General features: G+C 33.5%; 1 protein-coding gene across 1 annotated transcript in view; it reads left to right on the forward strand.

The window, feature by feature from the left end:
* The first annotated feature begins 1556 nt into the window (after positions 1-1556).
* The window catches only part of LOC108354632 (alkaline phosphatase 4-like), a 37155-nt gene continuing 12037 nt past the window's right edge, over positions 1557-26674 (forward strand). The window contains exon 1 of the mRNA XM_017605811.1: positions 1557-2116. Coding sequence (XP_017461300.1) covers positions 1954-2116 — 163 coding nt within the window. The 5' untranslated portion in view covers positions 1557-1953. The remainder of the gene's footprint in view (positions 2117-26674) is intronic.

Below are 26674 nucleotides of genomic sequence, written 5' to 3' on the forward strand. Positions count from 1 at the left end.
CTTAAACTGATAAATGATATAACATAGAAACGCAAGCAGAAGAAGCTGGCTTCCGCGTTCTGCATATACGCTTAACATTTTTGTTTAAACAAATTTGTCGCAATTTCATCTCTAAAGCAAATATTAAATATCGTTTAATATACACTTTAGACTTAAATAATCACATACCTATTTTGAATATTCTTTGTGGAACAGAAGCCGAAATATTTCTTACTAAAGAAAATTCTGCAGAAAATTAAATTAAAAATGCTTTGCAATTTAATGTTGAATTCTGCCAAGAATTAAGAAAAAGAACCTTGATACTGAAATTTTTAAAAGCCGTTACGGCTTTCGCGCCAAAAGCAGTAAGCTCTGACGATACGAATAACATCAATTTTGATACGAGAAAAGTACTGCGTATGTATTACAAATAATGATCTCAGTGAAAATGAACTAACTAGTTGACTAAATTTTAATTTACACTGAATTCCAAAATTTAAATATACAAAGAATCAGGCCTTTTCATTTCTAGACCACAGCATATGGAACTGTCCAATATTCGCAACAACGCCTGTATGCTAGTTACAAGTAAGTTTATGCAAGCTGGACATTGTAATCTGCAAATACTTTAGGAATAAAGGGGACTAATGATTTGTGTTTTTACAATTCGTAATTCAGGGTAAATGACTGAGCGATGATTTTGGTTCGTTTTTGAAAACTACATATACTTCCGGGTATGCAGTTTTATAGTCCATTCAATTTGCGTAGATTTTTGAGAACTTTTTCATTGAAGGTGTTGCACTTTTTCCTCCATACTCAAATTTTTTGTACATCCAATATGTGATAAAAAAATGCAAAAAAAAAAAAAAAATATTACAAATCAACGCGAGATCTTAGCCGCACTTGCACTTTGTAAATCCAAAAGTGAATGGACTATAAAACTGCATACCCGAAAGTTTCTAAAATTTCTGACAACAAAGTTTTAAATTTGAATGAACATTTTTTGTAGAAAGTTTTAAACTTTAATTTTAATGGTTTTGTTGTTGCACTAAATAAATGTTTTCCGTGAGATTTCTGTTTTTCTTATATGCAATAAGTACTGTAAATATATTTATTAAAGGAAATGGTGCCTATCGACGACTTTCAATTTATTGGCACATTGACCTGCCTGTGCCTAAATCACTTTCCGGAGAAATTCGGCACAATTTTAAATTTTGATTTTCCATCACTGGCCCGTACAGCACACCAGCCGAACAAATTTCCCTCCTACACCTTCAGCTGTATGTTGATCTGCTCGTGTCACGACATTATCACGTTTACATAGCATCGTTCTTTACTCATTTATTGCTGTGAATGATAGATTGTTGTTACTTCATTTAAGGTAGAAATACTTGTTACGTACGAAAAGCTCTTTTCATCATTCGGCGTGAGTCGGCTGTCAGCACATTCTTTGGGGTTCACATGAAGGTGGGCGAATACGGGTGGGGCGTTAACTTTGCGCAGTGCAGTAATAATTCTGCTAAAGTTACTGCTTTTGTTGCTGTTGATTTAATGTTTACTGCTTTATATGTGTTGAACATTGTTGTAGCGGTTAATCGCAAGTCGACGTTTCGGAATCTAAACAATATAACGGCGCCGGTGTTTCGAACAGATCGCAGTAGTCGCCGTAACTCCAGCCGATACATTCACTGAGACGTTGATAACAGCATCAGCCAGACGGTCACCTAGTCGGTCGTAATTTGTTTTCATTCAACGCTTCAAATTTCAATTTCACGCAAAACCCGTTGAATTCAATTTGCGTAATAGAATTCGGATTACATACTTATTTATAAAAAGTGAAGTAAATGAACTTGTAAATCGTTGTGATCGGTATTAAATTTCGCATTCGAACAAGACTGTGATATTTTTGGTGCCTACTACTTTTACAAAACCATAGTTAATTAAATTAAAATTAGTTAAATTCTTTAAACGAAAATGTACGGCATAAAATTATTATGCGTGTGTGCGTTATTATGTCACTATGTCACGGCAGCCTCGGTGGTGCCGGTACCACTTATTCAAACTTCTAATGTTAAAGATCCTGGCGTGGAATTTGTGCCACTTGAGGCATCCACAACTGCTAAAAAGCAAATTGAAGGTGAGTAACAAGTAATCGCCTTACTCGCTTGAGGGTAAGATAAATCGCTGCAAAATGTGGACTACATTTAAGTGCAACAACGAACTGAAAAAAAGCATTGCTTTAATAACAACTTGAGGCAGATGTGTGACAGTTTCTTAAACGCATTAAAATGCTTTCGCGTTGGTTATTAAGCATTTGTACACTTCGCACATGATTTATTTCTACGTAATGAGAAAAGCTCGGCAGCATTTAAAGTGTACCATTCCAATTAATTTTCGTAGTTATAATTACACTTGCGAGCGTAGTGGATGCATAGTATATATATGTACAAACGTAAGTAAATAGATAATTGTTTCTGTTACCATACTGCTATGCGCCACATTCAACTGGTTCATCTTAGTTTTTGCACCGCAATAAATGAAATTCACCTTTTCCTAGTTTTATTAGTTAGTAATTGATGATTTGCAAATTAGCTTCTGGCTTTCCGCGTTGAGAAGTCGTTTTGTATGCATGCAGCCACATACTTAATCAAGCTAATTGAAATTCAATATCAAATAAAACTCACTGAAAGCAGTTACCACAGGATTTCGTAAAAGGAATTTTAATTATAACAATGACAGAATTTTAGCATAATACAATAAAAAAATTTAGAACGAACCGCTGTGGGTGAGCGTTTTCTTCCCTTTGGGGTTGACGAATTCCTCAAATATTTCGGACATTCGAAAGAAATAACATTTCCTTAACCCATTTATTTATTATTTCTCCTCTTTTTGAACAACCCGGTCCTCAGTTGAGATGTTTTTTTTTTGAGTGGCAGCACACAAGGACTTACGCAGCGTATACGGGACTTTCTTTCTTGAAATTCCAGACAACTTAAGAAGTATGTAATATCATTTCATTCTAAAGCAGGGATCACGCGATTTGTACATTTGTACATTTGGAAGTCACAGAGTGGTGTTGTCCAGAAATTTTGATCGAGAATGGGTTCAGCTCAATAGGAATTTTTCAAACAACACCACTCTGTTTGTACATTTGTACATTTGGAAGTCACAGAATGGTGTTGTCCAGAAATTTTGATCGAGAATGGGCTCAGCTCAATAGGAATTTTCCAAACAACACCACTCTGTAACGGAGAAAATGAACAAATCTGTACAAATGTACAAATCGTGTGGTCCCTGCTTAACATTAATAAAATAACTGAAAAAATTTCTTTCACTAAATACATGATTTTTATTTGAGAATTTTCGGTGCTACTGGAAAAAATGCCATGCAAAACATGTTTATTTATTTCTTCAATTCAGCAATTTCGTTTATAGTACATATATGCATATGAAGGTACATTTCTTTTTTCTTCAAAAACTTATATTAGGACATGTAAGCATCAGAAAATCTTCGTTTTACTCTCACTTCGAAAACCAATCAATTAAAAAGTGGTGAATTATAAGCGGATACCTTGCGCAGTTTATTTTTAATGCGTTTTTTGAAGTGAAAATTCTTTGCTTTCGGTTGGGAGTAAATGCAAATATCAATGTAACGAAAAATCGACACAATCGTTGGGCTCAAATTCCAAAAGAAAAAGCGAAAGAAAAAGTTAGGCGATGGCTCGGGTGGTTGGTCACGATTAAGATTAAGATTAAGATTAGGATTAATATTAAGATCGAGATTGAGATGGTGATTAAGATTAAAATAACTGTTCCATATTATACAGCTGTGCTCTTAGATGTAAAATAACGTTTTATTTTTCTAAATTAGAACTTTTTCCCGGTACAGAGTGATTTGAAGTTAGGGAAATCTAACCATGCGAGACTTCTCTACACTCAAAAACGGCTGTATGGATTTAGATGAAATTTAACACACGGATCGTTTATACCTCGGACTAGCATTTGGAGTAGTAAAACTGCAAAAAAGAGAGGAACAAGTTTCACTTTAGTCGTGCGTGGAGTCCACACATAACTTTTTTTTTGTTAAGCAACATGAAAAATCTGTTTTTTTTATACACTCGAATAGGTTCAGTATGTGTATTGAAGTGGCGCGTAAAGCGGAGTTAATAAAATTTTTTACAATTCTGAAAGACAATACCAGACACCTGCATAACGAATATAGGCCAAGAACATTCAACTACATAAAATGCGAAATTCGAGACATTCCCGAATTCATGAATTTATGCCTTTAGTGTAAACAACCAACCCATACAATAAGGCTAAACATAAATGTAGTAACAAAAAAAAGATGTCCTTAATAAATACTCGTAACATCACATGACTTAAACGACAATAAAGTTGTGGTTTTCTTAGTAGATGAAATTATTTTACTTTTTAAGATAAGGGAGGATGTTTTTTCACTACACACCATGATCGAGAGATAAGTAAGGCGGTCTAAGCTGCGGCGTAGAATTATGGAACAATTGAGCTTAAATTTTAACTATCGGAAAAATATAGCTACGATTTGTGAACCAAAGTGTTAATTTTTTGAACCGACCATATTTCGCACAACTAAGTTTAGTAGAAAATGTTTGGTCTTGGTTGATGTTCAAAGTTTTCATGTCATATAATGTCTCCCCTTGGGATAAGAATGGCATGAACTGATAGAACCTTGAATTCTTCAAAAATCCATTTACGTCAGCATTCCAGAGTTAAGCTCATGATACTAAATAATATCAGCACTAAATAAAGAAGCTAAGTATCTGAACAAAAAATAGCAGATTTAATAAAAAAAAAAACAATTTAAACAAAGTTTTTTACCCTTTTCACAATTCCCTTCAAAATTCTTCAGCATTCGAAACTTGTATCAGAAAGTCCAGAAAAATATGAAAGTACCTATCTATGTGAAGCCTGAAGTATGTATGTAGGCATATGCGTGCTTTGGAGTGACCGTTATTGGATTTTATTAATTTCCTACAATAAATCAGGACTTTAGGAGTAAGTTACGTTACCTATATCAGTGAAGGCTCATAAGCAAACATAGCTATGTATGCACATATTGTACTAAATTCACTAGTTTACAGCAAAACAAAAAATAAACAAGCATAAAACAATCCACTTGTATCTTCTATTTGCACAATAAAGATGATTTTCTGACCGGAAAACTTTATTACCAAAAATTGTTACCACTTCTTGTAACCACAATTCTAGGCACACTAGTAACGCTATAAATATATTCAACAATTTAGCTACGGAGTTTTGTAGAAGTTCTAGTATTATACCAGCTTAGTTGGTAACAAAATTTACCGGTTACAAGAGTGCGCAGAATGCGAAAAGTGTTTAGGTATTGAATGACATTTTATTTGCCGGAAAAAAATTTTTACACCTAAAGCATTCGATAACCAATTAAATTAAGTATATCAAATTAGAGGTTTTTCAGCCAGATAATTGTATGAATTATTTTATTTTGGACTGGTAGCAAACACTTTTTAACTTGTAAATAAATTTTTTAATTTGGCAGCCGCCGCACAGTGTGGCGGTCCCATACATATTGCGGCCAAAAACAGAATGGCCCGTCGTAAAGCAATGAAATTTGGCATAGTTAATACTTAGGGAAATATTAAGAAATACTGACAAATTTACCAATCCGTCCATACGGGCAGAAAATAAAAATTTCTATTTTAATATTTTTTCAACATATATCGCGAATAACATACTAAAATAGTATGTACTGAAGTAGACAAAGCACAAAATAAATGTTTAATATATTTTAGAATTCTAATGCTGGATTTCCGCTAGGCATTAAATGGCAAAGCACAATGACAAATGACAAAGTTCTGCATAAGAGTTTTATACACAAGTACCATGAACATAAGAATTTTCCGACAATTTGTGATGTTTCACATTTTTATAAGCTTTTATTTAATTACATTTTAGGATGGATTTCAGAATAAATAAAATTCTCAAAGTATTGAATAATATAAAAATTTCTAAAATCTCATTAATTTTGTACATTTCAAAATGCCCTTATTTTACCAAAATTTCTAGAATCTCCCAGATTTCCATAGTTTTTGAAATTTTGTAAATTATCCTAAAAATAAGAAATCTCAAGAAGTTTAATAATTTCAAAAAATTCAAAATTCTGAACCTGCGGAACTATTCAAACTTGCTGTGAGTTTCAACTATGTAAAATAGTACAAGTTCGAAAACACAACAAAAAATTATAATTAAAAATTTAATATTAAGTAATTTGGAAATTTTGAAAGGCATTTTTCGCCAAGTGTGTTATAGTTATATATTAAAAATATCAATTTTATGCGGACGCAGATACGGTCCATAATTGCGCAAATTTGTAAGTGCTCACGATGTTGCAGTAAAATCGCACTCACGTTTGTTCACGTGACTAAATTCTTTTTTTCTACAAAAATGTATAATATCGTTTTAAAACTGGCACTCGTTCCAAAAGGGGTATTTTTACCTTAATGACTTCGACCATTTATAAATTATTATTAATTATTCCACAATTGTTTTCATTAAAAAACAGCCTCAAGCTCAATAAAATTGTTGAATTTAATGAAAAAAAAAGATAATTTTTAAATTCTCCCAAAAACCCAATTAATTGCACTGCTTTATTTTTAATGTAGGGATCTGGGGCCAAGAAAAGATTACCAAAAACTCATGAAACAGTATTTTCTTAAAGTTTTCTTAAAAATTATCGATATCGACAAAAACACTTATTAAACGTCGGCTGAATTATATAAGTTAAGAATAAGCTGCCTTTTTTCGCGATGAAACGACGAAATTTTGGAAAATTAAAATACTAGGATTTTGCTAAAAAATCTGATGCCGTAGATAGGAAATCAAAAAACTATAATACTGAAGAGATTGTATTTGTTTACAGCTGTTTTGCATAGCAAATCTCGGGATGAATCCAAACTATTCGTATGGCAATATTGTATAACCTTTTTCCTTAAATATAATAAATATTATTATTTTTCTCAGCAAGAACAAATATTTTTATCAAAATCTTGAATCATTTGACGTTTGAGCTTCGCTATAAATGTACGATCGTGTTATTGAATTAATTATTTTTCATTTACTCTAGAGAAATTGTTTAACTTCCTTCTTAACATAAATGGGAAGTATCAATCAATTGCAGTTTAGTATTATTTTAGTCGATTGCCAAAATTCTCACAATGAGATATCAACGAATATTCGAAAAATTTAGTTTATACGAAAAACTATAATAAATTCATGAAAATTGAACAGATATTTACCATCGCAGACTGCAGCGTCTTTTGTTTACAGGAATTGTTTCTCAATAATAACCTTCCACAGTACAAAACAAATCACAAAATGACATTCTACAGTGTTTTTAAATGAGCTGTAAGTGTTCCCATTTCTGGCGAAACTTGGCGGATAAACTGTGAGGAATGTACTAATTGATTAGTTCACAGATGGAGCTGAATATATTTCCAAGATTTACCTACTGAGTCGCGCGTCTTTCAAAATTTAACGCTTCCAGATAAAAGCCTACTCAAATAACATGATACTTCAAGCTTAGCACACACCTAAAATTTCAAACTCAAGTGAAATTTGACACAATTTCCCTTTCCCTCTCTTTGGTACTCTGGCAAAAGAGCAGATGAACTCAAACAATGACTATTGACAACAGTTTTTACTTGAGCTTGCACTTTGCTTACTTTGGTGAATACCACTTATATTTTTCTAACGTACATACTAAGGGCCAGTTGTTCAATGTCTGATTAGCAGAAATCGGAGGTAGAAGCTCCGGTTAAATACAACGACTGCTTTATCGATCACATGTTATATGCATTATGACGAAAACGTCGATAATGATGTTTAACCGCGAAGTAGAGATAACCGGACATTGAACTACTGGCCCTAAGTCTTAACTAGAATGAGTAATTATGTGCTGGAATTAGGTAGAAATATTTTGTAGTCCCTTCCCAAATAAAAGCACTTTGATTGTATATTTTTTTTTCAAAATATCGTTTTTGAAAGTAACAGTTATTGATCAAAACTAAAACATAGATTTGATAAAAAAGAAACAACATTGCTGTCCTTAAAAGAAGGTTCCATCATTGGTATAGACTAAATTTTTGTCCATTAAAAAAAAATAAGCGAGAATTATAAGTTCGAAGTTAAGCTTCCAAACAAAAATATTTTTGCTAATAGGGCCTTAAAAGGAAAGCGGCTCGGCTTCAGAGAGTTGGGAAGCAATCAAGGAAATTTTTTGGGAAAGGTTCTGTGACACCTTTTAATTGAAGTGTTTTCAACCGATCTATACCATTTTTGTGCGCCACGTAACACTGTGCGACGCGGCTAGAAGGTTTTAAAATTTTCCCTTTTTGGCCTGAAACCAGTCTGCAGTATATTTTTTAAAAAGTTTTAAAAACACGCGAACACATCTTTACTGTTCTGTGAGTTTCAAGTGTACACTGAAAATTATGTACACTTTTCATTTTGTGATTCAGGAAGTGTGAGAGTGAATTCCAACTGTCAAAATTGTGTGCGCTTTCTCATTTTTCGATTCAGCAAGTGCGAGAGTTTTACCTGTCAAAATAGTGTAAACTTCTCTTCCAAAAAAGGTGAGTTTTTGGTTGTGTATGTGTACACTGCATTTTCCCACAGTTACAGAATCCAGACCCTGGTGTCAATTAATCCATTTTCATGGCCACAAAAAACCAAAAAACGCATTTAAATTTTCCTTCAGAGTTCATTGCATGCTCTTTAAGAAATAATTCAAAAAATTTCGTTTGAAGGTCGGTTTTGATGTGGAAGAAACTTTTCACTCAATAAGATCTTTAAAATTACCTTCAAAAGTGACATTTTTCACGTTCGTTGCATACTGATTTAAGGACACACAAAGAAAAAATTAAAACCCCTTTTTTGAAGATCAAGACAATTCTTGTTTCGCTATCTCTTTTCGTTCTCGAGATATTTGATGTTGCCCCTTTTTTCCAAACTAGAACACTGTACGCCATAGGTGAGTGGTTAGAGGTGTGCACTTCCACTCCTTTCGGGAAAACAAAATTGCGCATATTTAAGTGAAGCAGGGTGTATTTGGAACTGTGAGAAGTTTAGTTTAACACTTTATAAAGAAGGCGTAGCTTTAAATGAATGTTTCTGTTACAGAAATGGTTTATCTCTGGCGATAAGTGTTGTGATAAGTGTTTCGTAATGAAAGCAGTATAAAAACAGACATCGTTTTTTCTAAAAAGCGCATAAAATTTAAAATTGTTCGGGAATTATTTTACCGAGCCGTAGTTGCAACTGATTACTTTAGTTTCCTAAACTAAATTAAACTTAACTAGTTTTTTTGCCGGAACTAAAAACGCGAAATAACTCGTGCAAAAATCAGCACTCAGGCTGCATGCATGCCGCGAATTGTACTGTTTTCAGTATCCTTTTCATCTGTTTTAAATCTACATACTTGAATTACGAATAAATCGAAGCAGATCATGTGCCGAAGAGCAGTTGATCATCTCTCAACACATGGCTGCCAAAACCTCGTAGCTAATCTTCTCAAAGGCGGGGCAGAGACACAAAAAGTGTTCCGGCGTCTCATTTTCTTCAACACAGGAATGGAAAATGGAGTTGACATGGATGGTAATCACAGTCAAATGTTTTTACTGCTTGAAGTGTCCTGTCTACAGAACCACAAGTTGTCTGCAGTCCAAGCTGTTCATCCAGTTTCTGACGATGGCCGAAGGTGGTCTCATTACCAGGTACTCCCAAGTGGCGTGACTCCCAGAGTTAAGACAAGTTCGTTATTTTTACAAGCATGTTTAATAGTTTAGCCAAGATTTTAATTTCCAAACCAGTCTGGGGCTTGGCTGTCACTACACTCAGAAAAAATGCTAGGAAAAAAGTATCTTATTCTAAGGAAATATTACCTTGAAATAGTTTCTTTAATATGAGTAAACGCTTTGACTCAGTTTAAGTAAAACACAATTCCTTAGTTTTTAGGGAAAATTTACTTGCTATTTCATCCCCCGTGAAAGGAATAAGTACCCAGTAGATAATTTCAGGAGTTAAAAGCCCTTCCGAAAGGCCTTGCTGAGAGTCAAGAGGCCTTCCACTATACATTCCATTCTCCTTCCTTTTTTGTATAGAGTGGCACAAATTAAAGTGCTTTTTCTTTCGCTACTTATGGAAGGGCATTTATAGGACATACTTCAGAAGGCCTTTTGGAGGAGTTCTTTTAAAGTTGCATCTTTAGTTTATAAAAATCATACATCTTTGACGTATTTGCTTAAGCTTTATATCAAATATGTGCTATTGTAACTAAATATATTTATTCAAATTCATTTCTAATGCTAAATAATATAAATTTATGCATTCGCGTAAATTGTAAATGGATAATCCCTTCTAGAAGGCATGCAAGGAAGTACTTTTTTCAGCCCTCCTTGGGTAGGCCTCTTAGAATGGCTTTACTTAAGAAGGTCTACCTAAATTCTGGGTATGTCATTTTGCTCATGGCGCTCAAACAGTGGCAATGGCCGACAAAGAAAAGTTCTGGAGTGCTATTTAGTCGAGAGATGCAAGGTTCGAGTCCCAGAGCAGGATTTTTTTTATTATTTTTTATTTACTCTTTTTATTGTAATTTTTTAAATTGTATTTAAAAAAATTTATCTAATTTATTTTTTATGGTATTTGAGTATTAAGGTTTTTCCATATATCTTAATCCATTTAAGAATTTGTATTTCGTAGTTTTCAGTATTTTTTCATATTTCAGAGACTGATTACTTGGACGCTTTTTAAAAAACGGACCACCTTAATATTAGCATGCATAAAGCAAAATTCGTTTTAAAATTAATTTTGCTAATTTTTTTCGCTTATAATTAAGCAATTCCAATATCTCGTTGATCCAGTTTTAAATATTTATGAATATACATTTTTTAGATGCGAAATTTGTTTCCGCTAATTGCGGAAATAATAACCACAATCACAAGTGCACACATCTATTAAACAAATTGTCATTGCTTATGAGAACCTCAGCAAATAATTAGCATATTCTACTCATAACAAGCAAGCTTTTCTTATTTCGAGCTACGAAGTAATTTAAACAAAAACACGTTCACTACTTAACCGATACTTTAGGTTCGCTTTTTCACACAATTTACTAATAGTTCGTAACAATTTTACTGGAATTTTACTGGCTGCCGTTTTCGTAAGCCAAAACTTGCAAAGTAGGGGAAATTAAGAGAGGAAAAAAAGCAGTGAAGTTGCCAATTTTAATGAATTTATGATAGATAAATATTTACTGATAACAGGGCTCGGATTTAGTTGAGCTAACAACTACCAAAAAATTAAATAATGACCTTAAAAATCATCAAGCAGAGTAAAAAATGCCCTCAAAATTTTAAAATTTACAGCCGTATTCTGTATCACGAACGATAGGCAACACGAACGATCCGTCTGCAGAGGAATGCTTCAAAAATTATTCCGCCGGAATCATTCTTGCCGGTTTAAACGCAACCGGGACCATTTCAACGTAATATATGAAAAACAAGACGAAGAAGACCGATAGAGTAATAAACTAATAATCAGAGATGTTGTGGTCCGCAGACAAATCGTTCGTGTTGCCTATCGTTCGTGATACAGAATAAGGCTGTTAGAGCCATTTTTTTCTGGACTGTTTTTACTTTCATTTCATCTATCTATACATAGTATAAAGGAAAGGCGAGATTCTTTGTAGGCGGTAATCTCGAAAACTACTGAACGGATTTTGGCGAGACTTTCTCTAATATACTCTGTATCGACTGGAGAGGGATTTTTTTCACTTAGAATTTTAATAGGAGTGCCACCTGTCTAAAAAACTATAAGACCCGCACCGTTCGTTGGATTACAAGAGCTGAGGTGTCAAAAGAAAGGGATTGGCCTCTAAAAAAGCACTAATATTTTTTTTTTGGATAGGGTTGCCACCTGTTAATAAAATTACTATATTCAATCATAATAAGTGGAGGCATCAGTTCTGTACCGTCACTGTCAAATGAAATAACTTAGCCTCTGAGTGTGTAATAATGTATTATTTTCCTGAGTAGGGTTGCCACCTGTTTCAAAACTATAAGAATTTCACCGTCCGTTGGATAAAAAAATGGGATACCCAAATGAAAGTGCATCGCCTTCGCATGTACAAAAACTTTAAGTTTTTTGGGTAGGGTTTCCACCTATTTAAAATTACTATCTTCTATACACAGTACAAAGGAAAGGCGAGATATTTTAACCACTCTACAGAACGTATTTAGACAGGATTTTTTGTGTATATAATAAACGAAGTACATGATGACATATGATTTCTTTCTCCAAATACGTAAATGTACATATATATGCATTCATTCAGCGCGTGGCGAAGCCTCGCGCATCTGTCACCGGCTAGTTTTATTATAAAACAATAAAAACTAGGTACGTTGTTATGTTGTCAACATCAAATTTCCTTCTATTACCGACTAATATATGTATTTTTGTACATACATAACAAATTTTCTTTCTACGTCAGGGGGAGATTCTGTAACCAGTTAGCGACAAGTTTCGTATCGATATCGTACTTGTTGACGTAAAAATATTTCATATCATACGTCAACGAAACCGATACCGATTCGAAAATTGTCGCTAACTGGTTACAGAATCTGCCCCCAGCACTAGATAACCGAGAATACTTGTAGAAGACAATATCGTTTGAAGTCATAGCATTAAAATATATTGCGTTAAAACTTTCACCACTCCAAAACATTAGCAACAGATTTTAAATTTGTGTACCCAACATTTTTATCTGGCCTTTTCTTTAATTCACAATATACTTTTTTAGAGCCCCCGCACATTGCAGACTTTATCGGCCGCCGATTCAGTCGGACTCGCTTGAATCATATGGAGGTGTGCACACTACACCAACTTAATCGCGGCCGACTAAGAAGTTGAAAGTGCAGCCCGATTGCGTTCAAACTAGAAACTCTGTCAACTATCGTTAACGAGTTGATCACCAAGGCACTCTTCTACGTGCGCACACTGCAGACTTTTTAGTCGAGCCAACCAGGGCTGCCATCTTGGAACAAAATTTAAAAAAATGTATTATAAAAGGAGTACTAAAAGATACTCATGTAAATAAATCTCAAACCGTCTTTAAAAAAGTCACAACTCAAAATAATACTTTCGACAGAAAATGCGAAAAACTATTTCGTAGCACATGCTAATCATATGGGCAAGGGCGACTTTACCTTAGGTTTTTTTTTAACAAGAAATAACAAAAATTTGCTTCAGCTTTTGCTGAAAGGTAAATAAAAGTGCTGTGTACATTTTTAGTGCGTAATTTCAAAAATGCCAAATTATGAGTTGTGACTATTTTGAAGACGGTGTGCGAAATGTGCAATAATATGGTATTTGTCCGTGACAATTTGTATTTTATAGTTCCTCGTGCTTGTGGCCGAAAGTCATAGCCTACTAATCATAGGCAGTGTTGCCAGAACTTTTCAGGGCGACCGGCTAGATTGGCAAAAAAAAACGGCTAAAAACGGCTAAAATGTTTCAACCAGAATAAAATTTTTTTTAATACATTAACTAGAATTAGAAAGACTAGTAAATCCATTGAATTTTTTTTGGTTAATAAAGATTATACGTAGCTAAGCTTTACATCAGAAGTCATGTTTGTATTACTTAAATATAAAAGCAGAGATTAATTACAAACTTATGGCGTTTTCTTTTCTATTAAACAATTTTGCCTTCTTATAAATATTGGATCATTTTCAGTAGGTTGCTTTTTGTCCCGCTAAATGGCTATATTAGCTGAAAGTATGGCACTTTTGCTTAGTCGGAGGGCAATATTTTGAGAAATGAACACGTAAATCTGTGAAAACAGAAGCTAGTTTAATTTATTGACATTCGTTGTTGTTTCCAACCACTTCACTTTTAACAAGTTTATGACATTTAACTAAAATCATGCCACCAGATACACTAGCAGAAAAATTTTTGTTTCTTAAAAAGTAGAAAAAAAAATTTGAAGTTAGTAAAGTTGGATGAAAATCAGGGACGTAAACCGGTTTTGAATCGAACCGGTTTTGAACCGGAAAACCGCTTTTTTCTATGAATTAACTGAACCATTAACCGAACCGAAAATTTTCACAAATGTTTGATACGAACCGAAAACCGAACCACTTTCTTTAAAGGTTTAAACGTTCGTTTCAACCAATTTTCAATAGATAAATGTACCCACTTTTTTTCTTTTTGTTAAACATGGTAATACCTACCATGTTTTTTTACCATGTGACAATATCAAATGTAAAGGCATCCCATCTCACTTGACTCTTAACCTTGCGCGCTGTTGCACTTGACACTGGACACTTAAATTTGCGCGTTATTTTTTTGTATTTCGAACCGTTGAACCGAACCGAAACCCCGGTTCAAAGACCAAAAAACCGCTTTGACGAACCAATCCAAAAGTGCAACAACGGTTCGAGCCGCTGAACCGAACCGACCAAATTTTTCATCCGACTCACGTCCCTGATGAAAATATTAAAAGTGTTGCGCGTTTCCAAACTGCCAGAATTCGGTACACCTGAGCAAACGTTCGAATATAAAGTTGTTTGCTTTTCCGAGGTAGGGTACGAAGTTTGATAACAAATTGCTGACGCAAAATATCTTTAAACCTCTGAAAGATGTACCATTATCCGTGGAACAGGAAAGAGCTCGAGTTAAAATGATGCCTGCAACTTGTTACAGTACCAATTTTTGGATTCTCGGAATTTCCTGATAAAGATGTGGTGCTGCTAAAAATATATTTACAGAAATATAAGCACAAAACTATGTATATGTCACAAGAATTATCCACATAAGATGAAAACTACTGCAGTTTCATTTTATAAAATTTAAAAAGTATGTTTGCACCATGTATTGCTCCACATCAAATTCGTGGCCTTTTATTTTCTAAGTAGAGCGAATAAAACTTCACACTTAAATTTAAGACATTCATAACAAAAACTTTATGAAGAAAATCCCCGCTACGTTCTCCCAAATATAAACGCAAAATTTAAGCAAGTTTTGCCTATTTTTCTTTAGTTTATCTAATATTTATTATTTTTTATGAATATGTAGCTATTACTTAACAAACGACATATACTGCAAACAGATTTCACCCTTGGTGTAAAAATTATGAAAATTCTGCAAAATTTCAGCAAAACTTGTAACTTTTTAATCTGCTAAAATGACACGTCCCAGTTTATGTGTATTTGGGTCACTCACTTAAAACAAAAAACATAGAAAAAAACTCACTATCTATTGTTTTTCAATTTTATATAACACAGTCCGACATGAAACTTTTCTCAAGGATAAGACTAGCCATTTCTAATAGATTTTGGAGCACTAAATTTGTTAAAATAAAAACTTGTATATTTGAATTTTAATAAAATAAGGCGAAGAGCAAAATCGGCTAAAAACGGCTATTTTTTTGCAAAACGGCTAACAAATCGGCTGCCGGCTAAATCGAATTTTTTCCGGCTGTTTGCTGTCGCAACCGGCTAAATCTAGCCGGAAAACGGCTAAAATGGCAACGTTGATCATAGGCGAGTCACTTCATACCTAAAAAAGTGCGCTGTCGTCGATATTCTAGCAATTTGCAACCGATTTACACCATTTCCAGTTGGATTTTGGAAAGCGTCAATTGGATTTTAGAATAGTCAATTGAATTTCAGAAAGCGTAAATCAGATTTTAGAATAGTCTATTGGATTTTAGAAAGCGTCAATTGGATTTTAGAATAGTCAAGTGAATTTAGAATGGGTTAATTCGATTTTAGGGTAATCAAGTTCATTTTAGAAAACGCTAAATGATCCAACATTTTCACCAACAATTCACGTTCACGTTTGGTTTGGTGGTCGTCAGAAGGAATATCCTCCATTGCTGTCTTAGATAACGCTGGTTTACAGCAAAAATGTTCTATGGCTGCCACTATCCAAAACCAAAGTAGAATTGCTCGGTGATTCCGAAAATCGAGTTAATTTTTTTTCTATGGATACGTTTTCGATATAATTGCAAGTTACCGTTATTCAGCTTAAAATAAAACTTGTTTCTTTTAATCACGTATATCTTACAAATGAAAGTCAATGAAATTCTCCATAAACCGTATATACATCACTTTCCGATAGGGCTTATCTTTTCTGACAAATTAATTAATCATTCCAGCTTTTTTTATTTTTTAATGAAAAAATTAAAAAAATTAAACTTTAACAGAAGTAAAATAAAAAAAAAACAGGTTCTGTGCCAAATTTTTGCATTTGTGCTAAAGCCTATTCTATTACAAAAAAAAATCAAGTCACTGATGAAGAAAATCGATGGATAAATACGAAATAATGAGTGGTCAAATAAAAATGCGCAAGATTATTTTTGAGCACGAAAGAATGTTACTCATATGCCGCGTACACCTAAGTAACACGCTTTTCTGCGCATATTTCATACAAAAAATCTTTGCGCATTTTCATTTGACCACTCATTATTTTGTATTTGTACATCGATTTTCTTCATCAGTAACTTGATTTTTTTTGTAACAGAACGGGCTTCAGTACAGATGCAAAAATTTGGCACAGAACTGGTTTTTGTTTTAATTTTTCTTCTGTTAAAGTGTGCTTTTCTTCATTTTTACATTAAAAAATAAAAAAAGCTGGAATGATTAATTAATTTCCGTGAAGAAGTTCTTACGACAACTCAAAATGGGGGAGTATCATTGGTCCACAGAAATCCAATATACATATACTTATTTCAGACTAAATACCTTAAATATCTTACAATTGTATTTGTAGGCATTAATCAAGAATTGTCTTTATTCTGTTTAGTGATTGATTCAATAGTGGTAATTTGACTTTGATCCCTGGTGTCTCCGAATTACTGCACTTGACGATTATTGGAAATAACAAGACTCCAGCGCCACCTTGCGGCTTTTTTTGCAATAGCATTGCCCCTACCGTTACCAATATCTATATATCTCAAATATGAGCCAAATCGGATCATAAATAGGATTTTTAGTAATAACTCGACTGCACTGCCATCTGGCGTTTTAAGTTGTGAACCTAAATTATACAGGGACCCCATAAAAAATTTCATTAAAATCGTTTCGGTCGTTTAAGAGTTCACTCAGAAACACACGTACCGAAGAATTACATATGTACATATGAATTTACAAATAGGTAAACGTTTCAAAAGTTTTGGAAGGCCCCACGCCCCCTTCTCCAATAGCCCGCACTTTTCTCCATGAGTATGAGATTGATTTCAGATATTTCCATACCAAGTTTAAGGACTCAACCACAAATACCTCCAGAGATATGCGGTATGAAAACTTCGATTTCTATGGGAGATGCCACGCTTCTTTGATATATGGAAATTATTATCAGCCCATAACCATCCTTGGAAAGTCTGCAGTAGGTGTCTCTCTTTTTCTTCTTTATTAGCGCTGTAACCGCCTAGGCAATTTTGACCGAGTCCAAAACAGCACGCCAGTCATTTCTCTTCTGTGCCAACTGACGCCAATTGGAAATGCCAAGTGAAGCAAAGTCCTTCTCCACCTGGTCTTACCAGCGCAGAGGAGGCCTTCGCCGTCCTCTGTTACCAGCATCGGTGTCCGCGGTTAATACTTTCAGAGCAGAAGCGTTTCTGTCCATTCGAGCGACATGGCCAAGCCAGAGGAACCGCTAAATTTTAATTCGCTACATAGTGCAGCGTAAAGCTCATACAGCTCATCGTTAAATCGTCTGCGGTATTCGCATCGCACACGTGTACCGAATTTCAAGCAAATCGGACCATAAATGAGGTATTTTATAATAGATCGGTCCCTGGTCCACCTATCAGAAAAAAGTGTAGGATACTATCGCACACGAAAATTACACGTTCGTCAGAAAATGCGAAAAACTATTTCTTAGCACATGCTAATCATATGGGCAAGGGCAACTTTACCTTAGATTTTTTCAACAAATTATAACAAAAATTTCGCCAGCTTTTGCTGAAAGGTAAATAAAAGCTCTGTGTACATTTCTAGTGCATAATTTCAAAAATGCCAAATTTTGAGTTGTGAAAAAGTAAATTTTTGGTGGTGCTGAAAGCTATTTATAAATAAAATTTCATGAAAATCTGAACTGCCGTTCGCCAGACTATTATTGTTTATTATTATTATTGACGTGGTGAAATTGCTTGTTGATGGTAGCAAGAAATACAAAGAATTGTGTGCAACAAAACAAAAAGTCAGCATATAGAGAAATCAGAGAGCATACTTATTTTATTTTAGCTTTGCGAACGATTCGCATCATTTTACACATACGCATTCGACATTTGCATTCGCATCAAGTGATACGAATGTTTTGCGAATGCGAATGTGTACATGGGCGGAGCGCGCAGCTATTACGGCGCGTTTACATTGGACATTGCTCTGAAAAGACAATAAAGAAATACGTATTAGTTGTTAAAAACGCTGATAATTGTCTCCAAAACATAGGCGTCCTGACAATAGTTAAGACAATGTCGAACGTGAACGTTGAATTATAAGTTGCAGAAATACGCATTTCGCGCGAGCTATTTGACCTAAAAACTAAAAAATAAAAAAGAGACACAACAGCGTCTCTTTAATTCTTATACCCGTAGAAATTTTATGCATACAAGATCGCTGTTGGTGGCATGAGCTTGCTGCTGTGTATACATGCCAGTCTAAATGAACCTTCATTTCCATTTAACACGCGTGGTTTCTCAGAGCGTATGCGTACTCTAACCATACACTTGTACTACTGCTGTATGCATATGGCTGTATTAATGTTTCAATCTTACAAAAATGCATTAATGGCACAGTATTAAAGCATTCTTACAAGATATGTATCCCCATATGTAAATGCTACTTTTCTGAATCATTTTAACATACGGGGACATAAAAAAAATTAGCATTACATATGCAAATGCATATCTTGTAAAAGCCCGTTAGAGCTGAAAATACTATCGCACAACACGTCCGTTCACTAAAATTTTTGTACCAGACTGAAAATTAGAGCTGTAAAACTATCGCTGGTACTATCGATACTATCGAATGGTTATATTTGTTGCACTATCGAATGGTCGTTGGCCACTATCGATAGTCTTTGTTTGAGGAAATATACATATGTACTACTTAGTATGCATTTCTTTATTTTTGAAAATGGGAATTTGGCAACAGTGATTTGGATGGAAGAAACGATTGATATATGTATGCCAGGGTTAGTAAAATTTTGGAGATTCTTGTATTTCCGTTTGAAACTTTGAATGGATAAATAATCATGTATTTGTATAATGATTTGGGTCTTTGTAGCGCACGCTTGAAATATGGACTTTCCGTAAATGTTATAATGCGTTCTATACCAAAATACTGTGAACGTAGCAGGAGTTGGACTGATGAAAGTTTTTTGTAATACATACAGTTTTCTTTACATTTACAAGCGATTTGTTTTTCTATAATTGGGAATTTTAGGTTTTTATTTTGTCGGTTTAAAATATTTTAAAAATCGAAGAGAAGGGACAAAGGTACTGAAAATCGCTATATAACAATAAGCTAATTCTACAGGAACTAAATAAAACTTAAAAGTTTATATAAATAGCATCGTCAATGCACTTTAAAATATCCGATAGTATCGATAGTTTCAATGCAAACTATCAAAAACATCGAATGGGATGACTATCGATAGTTTTACAGCTCTACTGAAAATATTACAAAAATGCTACTTAAAATTTATCAAGAAATGTACTTAAAACAACAACGACGTACGTTCGCCTGCAGTTCGTTAGAATTCGAATTTATTTGTGGAAATTCATGACTACGCATGAATTGTTCACACTAATTCACTCATATAGCAAGCATTCTTCATGAATGCATACAAACGATTTCTACTGGGTATTATCCGGTGTAAACCCTAAGTCAGCTCACGACCACTAAGCACACAATCGCGGCGTATCGCTCATTTAACGGTTAGTATAGTCGTAGAAAATAGAAATACATATCGCACACCGCATTTGCCAAAAAAAGATATATCAGACCATGAAGTAGTATTCAAATGTAGATAAACTGCATTCTTAGTTTTGTTCTATCGCGCCATTTTTTCGAGATATTTGCCAACCAAGCTTTTAATTTTTATTGCCTTAGAAGGTACATATGTATATTTTTGTCATAAAAAAGATCTTATTTCTAATTTTTGCTATAAGTTCTTAAGTGTTGTTACCTGTGGAAATACTGTTGGTAACCAACTTCACAGGCGTAATCTTAGGCGATGTCGAATCTCTAAGAAAATCGCCTCAGTAAGTGCAGATTATCTTTCACGCACGCAATATAAATTTTTAAATGGCAGCACATTCAGCTCTTCAACTAATACAAAATTTTCTTGACATTTAAATTCAAATTGAGGAGAAAATTGACTGTTCAACTCTTCTGAAAAAAAAAAACATTTTTCAATTTAGGTTAAAAAAAAGGTTATTTCAGTATAATTGTGGTAGTTTTTTAAAATACGTGGTAGTTGTAGTAGAAGTTAAAAATGACCCTAAATGTGGTAGATCTACCACAATTGTGTTAAAGTGGCAACACTGGTAGTCAGTGTTGCGTTCATCCCGAAGGCCGGAAAAGGCTCTCATGTTTCTCCTAGGGGTTTTAGGCCTATCAGTGTCTTCGTTTTTTGCTAAAAACGCTAGAGAGACTGATAGACCTGTACATAAGAAACGCGATTCCTATTGACTGGCTTTCAAGAGCTCAATATGCTTATTGCAAGAAAAGGTCGGTGAATACCGCCCTGCATACATTGGTAAAGCGGTCAGAGAAAGCCTTCACGCATGAAGATTATTCAGTAGGGCCTTCTTCGGTATCGAAAGGGCCTTCAACAATGTCACTCCAGAGGCAATAGTCAAGTATANTTGACTGGCTTTCAAGAGCTCAATATGCTTATTGCAAGAAAAGGTCGGTGAATACCGCCCTGCATACATTGGTAAAGCGGTCAGAGAAAGCCTTCACGCATGAAGATTATTCAGTAGGGCCTTCTTCGGTATCGAAAGGGCCTTCAACAATGTCACTCCAGAGGCAATAGTCAAGTATATTCATAATCTGGGGGTTAAAGGCGCCAAACATTGTTCCAAGTTACATCACAGTTAAGAGACATTTTTTCTTTTAGTCGTGTGAAAAATAATAGGAACACGGCATTTTGACCAGTTTTGACAATTTTTTTTGCTGACGGTTTCACGCATTTTCTGCCATACAAAGTATGTTCGAATATTTTCTAGTATGTAAAAAAGTAATAACATCATCAGCAAAAAAATCATCCAAAGTGAACGCGAATTCTTAGCCACTTGAAACTTGCACTTTGTTGAGCTAGAAATTAATGGACTATAAAACTTCATACTTACAATTTTTCTAAAAATTCCTAACAAAAAGTTTGTTGCTGTTGTAAAATTTAGGTGAATTTTTCTAATTTTTCTACAAAGTTTGAAATCTATACTTATGTATGTATATGGCTTTTGTTAGACAATGAGCTGTATTTTTATAAAAAATTATAAAAATTAAATAAGCGAAAGAAAAAGTATCAAAACTTGTCAAAATGTTGTGTCCCTCTTATATTCAAAGGACTCTATGATTTAAAAAATTAAAATTTTGAGCATTTCATACAACCACATCATCATCAATCATTCAGCTTTACGGTTTGTATAAGGCATGATACAAAAAAAGAAGGTAGTTTCACTGTGAAATTTTTTTTACATAAACTGCGCCTATGAACTTTATACTTTTCGTAAATTGCTCAAGTAGCACTGCCACCTCAACATGTTATTGTTTTGAAAATTCTAATATTTTTAATGGTATTTTTTATGCATAACACGCAAGGTAAATTTACTTATTTCATCGTATTAGCAGAGCTGTTAATAAGTGTGTACTGATTTGAAATACCTTAAACTACCTTACCACAAAAAAAATTGGAATTACCTGCAGTANAAAATTCTAATATTTTTAATGGTATTTTTTATGCATAACACGCAAGGTAAATTTACTTATTTCATCGTATTAGCAGAGCTGTTAATAAGTGTGTACTGATTTGAAATACCTTAAACTACCTTACCACAAAAAAAATTGGAATTACCTGCAGTATTACATGAAATATTATTATATCTGGCCCTTTAAGAAATTTAGATATTAGGATGTTGCTTTCATTTGGATCCTATTTAGTGGACACATTAACAAAGGAATGGTTAAAAAGTAGCTTATCGTCAATGAAAGCACCATGGAAGCATAAACTTATTTGTGATAACGCAAGATGTAGTCATGAAGAGGGACATAAAAAAATGTCCTAATTCTTGGAGCTCCAAGTTATAGTTCATAGATAGATACACTACTCGCTCTACTGCTGCTGGTTGAGCGTTTCGCGTTGGGCACATCCGTCCCGAAGCTGAAAATTTTCTGCCGAAATAATGGTCAATATAATTGCTTAATCAAATAGATTCTCTATGTGCATTACACAAGGTATTGTACTTGTCCTCCGTTTTATATTTAATTTTAGAAATAAATCACTAAAAGCTCGCTATAAAATGATGCTCAAAATATATATATTTTTTTAATTTTTTAAATAACACTGGATCACAAATTTTGATTTGATTTTTGTCCTCCAGATGCCACTATCTATTCTATGGATACGTTTTCGAGATATTTTCAATTTACCGTTATTCAGCTTAAAACGAAAGGTGGTTCCACTTATTCACTTATATCTCATGAACCAATTCAATAAGTTGGAAATGCAATCGCAAGTGAAAGCTAACAAAATATAAAGCTATAAAAACATAAACCGTCTATAAGTCACTTTCCGATAGGACTGATAGTCTCTGACAAATTAATTAATCATTCCAGTTTTTTTTTTCGATGAAAAAAATAATAGAATCAAACTTTAACAAGAGAAAAATTAAAAATCTAGCAGGCTATGTGTCAAATTTTTGCAGTTGTGTTCTGCTACAAACATGTCAAGAAGCAAATCGATGGATAAACAAGTAATTTTTAGCAAAAAACAAAACCGACTTCAATCTTAATATATAAAAATCCCGTGACACTATGTTCGTTTACGCTAATCTCCGAACTCGCTTAACCGACTTCAATTAAATTTTGTGGGTGTGTATTGTTGGTTCCAACTTAAAAGATAGGATAGTTTTCAACCCGAGAAAATATTTTTTTGTCATCGAAATTTTTTCTATGCTTCTCGCAACGTTCTTAAAAATCCCATGTCGCTATGTTCGTTTACGCTTACTACAAACTGTCCATATCCGAAGCGAGAGTTTTCCAATGTTATTCGCGGCTACGCTTCATATGTATGTTTATGTTGGGGAGAAATAGGTAGAATAGCAACAAAATAATGTAGTATGTATTTATACATATAAACATGCTCATATCATCAGAAACAAAAAACTTTACCGTTTGGACACCATTCCATGTTATCCTTTCCCCTGGCTGATGTTTGAACCGTAACCAGAGATGTTTTCAAACGTAGTGATCAATAATAGCAATCTTTTGTAAATTTCGATATCAAATGAAACGTAAGAAACAATATGGCTCTTCACACCGAGCTCGGTATTCGGTAACTTGGTGTCCGGTAATTTTTTCTAATGAGTACATGGAAAAAAATTACCGAACACCGAGTTACCGAGTACCAAGCTTTGGTATGAAGACCCATAATATCTACGATGCATGTAACCTTGCCTATGTATCTGTGTGTAGCAGGACAATGTCTGCCCGGGCCTACAAGTTCTCATATAAAAATTTAGGAGTACCGTTAAACCAGATTAGAATGGGACCACCTCTGAGACACTACCCTTCCGATGCAAAAAGAATTTTCGAAATCGGTTGACGTGGTCCAAAGTTATGCGGTAGCATACATAAAAAAAATATATATTCCGACGAATTGATAACCTATTCCTTTTTTTGAAGTCGGTTAATAAAGACGTAATGAGTGGTCAAATGAAGATGCCCGAAGATTTTTTTGTATGAGAAATGAGCAGGAAATAATGTTACTCATACGCCATGTACACCTAAGTAGCACGTTTTTATGCTCATATTTCATACAAACAATTTTCGCATTTTCGTTTGACCACTCAGTACTTCTTTATTTATCTATCAATTTTCTTCATTAGTAAAATAAAGGCAAACATTACACACAGAACCTGTTATTTTTTTAACTTTTCTTCTGTTAAAGTGTTTTTTTCATATTTTCATAAAAAAAACAAGAAATCTGGAATGATTAATTAATTTGACATAAGCTATCAGACCTATCAAAAAGTTATGTATATACAGTATATGTAGAATTTTGTTAGCTTTCATTTGCCGTATTTCGTATTAAGATTGTTGAATTGGTTCGTAAGATATACGGGATTAAGTGTAACCACTTTTTGTTTTAAGCTGAATAACGGTAAATTGAAAATATCTCGAAAACTTATCCATAGAATAAAAAATTAAGTCGATTTTCGGAATCAGCGAGCAATTCTTTATAGGAATTGGATAGTGGCAGTGTAATGTTTGAAATATTTTTTTTTGCTTTAAGTAAAAAACTAATTTTTAATTTCTTCAAAGAATATGGTAGCTTCGACTTGAAAGAAAATGCCAAAAGCACAGTTTACATCAAATGGGAAGCAATGGCGATTAAGAAGAAGTGAGACTACCTTTAAATATTTGTATTATGGTATAAGGAAGATATTGGCACGATATCCACTTTTATCTTCGTTTTTTATTTGGATGATAGCCATAGTTTAGATATAAATATTTTAGTTAATTCCATTACGTGAAGAAGTAACTGTAGGTAAATGCAAAAGTCTTTAACATATCCTGGGAAATTCTTTTGAGGGCTCTCCAATTGGACGATATTACTTTGCATTCAGCTTGAACGAAAAAAGTCGCACACTTTTCTGTAATCCAGTTCTTTTATTTAAAAGTTATTTATACAATTGAAGAGACATTTTTATAGAAAAAACTAGAGATCTACCTTAGTTTTTCGACATAACTTTGGTAAATATTTCTCGATCCGTACGTAATAATTACTAAATTGAAGGCGAGACTTACTTTTACTGATTTATGATGAAAATCGTTCAGATTATAAAGAATATATTTAAAAACACGGAAAATGTTCAATACAAATAAATTGCTGTTAGCTTCCTATATTTGCAATTTTTGTATTGTATGCATAAACATAAGTAAACTAATTAGTGTTTCTAGAAGTTGTGCTTGTTCAGTGTTTCCATACTCATTTCCATAAACAAAATTTTTCACGGTGATGGAAAATAGTGGTTTTTCTATTTTAGAGCTACCGAAATTGTTCCTAAATTTGCAAACTATAGTTAATATTAAAAAAAGATTAGAATATTTGGAACAAGCGCCCTAAATAAATGTACCCAAGCAATATTAATGCTGTTCCTTTATATCTTTTGAATATAGGCCAGTGCAATTATCAAGAGAACAATTAAAATTTTATTGAAAAAAAAGGCGTGAGTACTAGGTACTCATGATATTTGATGTGTAAACATATGCGTACGGCAAAGCTTAAAAGTACGTTTATATATAAATATGAACTCGATAAAAGCTCGTTAGTTGTTAAAATGGTTGTGCTTGTTATTTTCACAACTCGAGGAAAAGTTAAGCTTTTTCTCTGTGCCACCGTGGTCACTTTTTTCTGCTACACATATTATGATATTTAAATATATTTTAGCTTAATATTTTATTGAAAATAACTTTACAAACCTCTTTTCCTTGCTAGCGTCATTTTTTGTTTACTTTTACATTTGACATTCCTCGTCTTCTTTGCAAGTATAATCGATGAAACTTTGTTGGACACCAAAAATTTATCGGTTTAATCTAAGATTATTTTATAATTATAATTTTGTATGGCTAATCTCTTTTTCTAATTACAAATAAGGGAGTTAAGAGCGAAAATGAGGATAATCTTTTTATATGTAAACATATTATTAAGGGATTCAGTTACATATTTACATACACATGTAGGTTAGGTTAGAAATTAAATATTAACTTCACTTAATTTTATACATTTTGTTGCATTTTTAATTATTTTCAATTTTAATTTTTTTAATACATAAAATTATCTGTATGATTGATAAAATATTACACTTATATATACGTGTGACTCAAGGGCGTTAAAATATCTTGAAAACACCGCATCAATTACTGTTTTTGAGCTTGTAGTTTGAGCATTTCTATTTGTATATATTCCTAACTTTAGTTATTCTTTTAGAAATTTAATCTGTTGTTCTGCTTCATCTGTCGCTAGGTTTACGTTAAAGTCATGAATCTAATAAATATTATAAATGTGAAAGTTTGCATGTTTGGATGTTTGGGAAATCAGCACGCGGTAACGACTATACGGATTTGCATGAAATGTTGTACGCAGATAGCTTATGGGTCAGATTGGTTAATAAGATTTTTTTTTAAGAGTTGCCACCTGTTAAAAAAGTTTCATTTATTTAATATGCGGGAACGACTGAATGGATTTGCATGAAAATTTGCACACAGATAGCTTATGACCTACATTGGAAAATAGGCTACTTTTCTTAAGAGTTGCCACCTGTTAAATAAGTTTCATTAAATTAATACGCGGAAATGAGTGAACTGATTTGCATGGAAGTTTT

Source organism: Rhagoletis zephyria, unplaced genomic scaffold (assembly GCF_001687245.7).
Source record: "Rhagoletis zephyria isolate East Lansing unplaced genomic scaffold, Rhagoletis_zephyria_1.1 Rzeph_scaffold_00156, whole genome shotgun sequence".
Taxonomy (NCBI): domain Eukaryota; kingdom Metazoa; phylum Arthropoda; class Insecta; order Diptera; family Tephritidae; genus Rhagoletis; species Rhagoletis zephyria.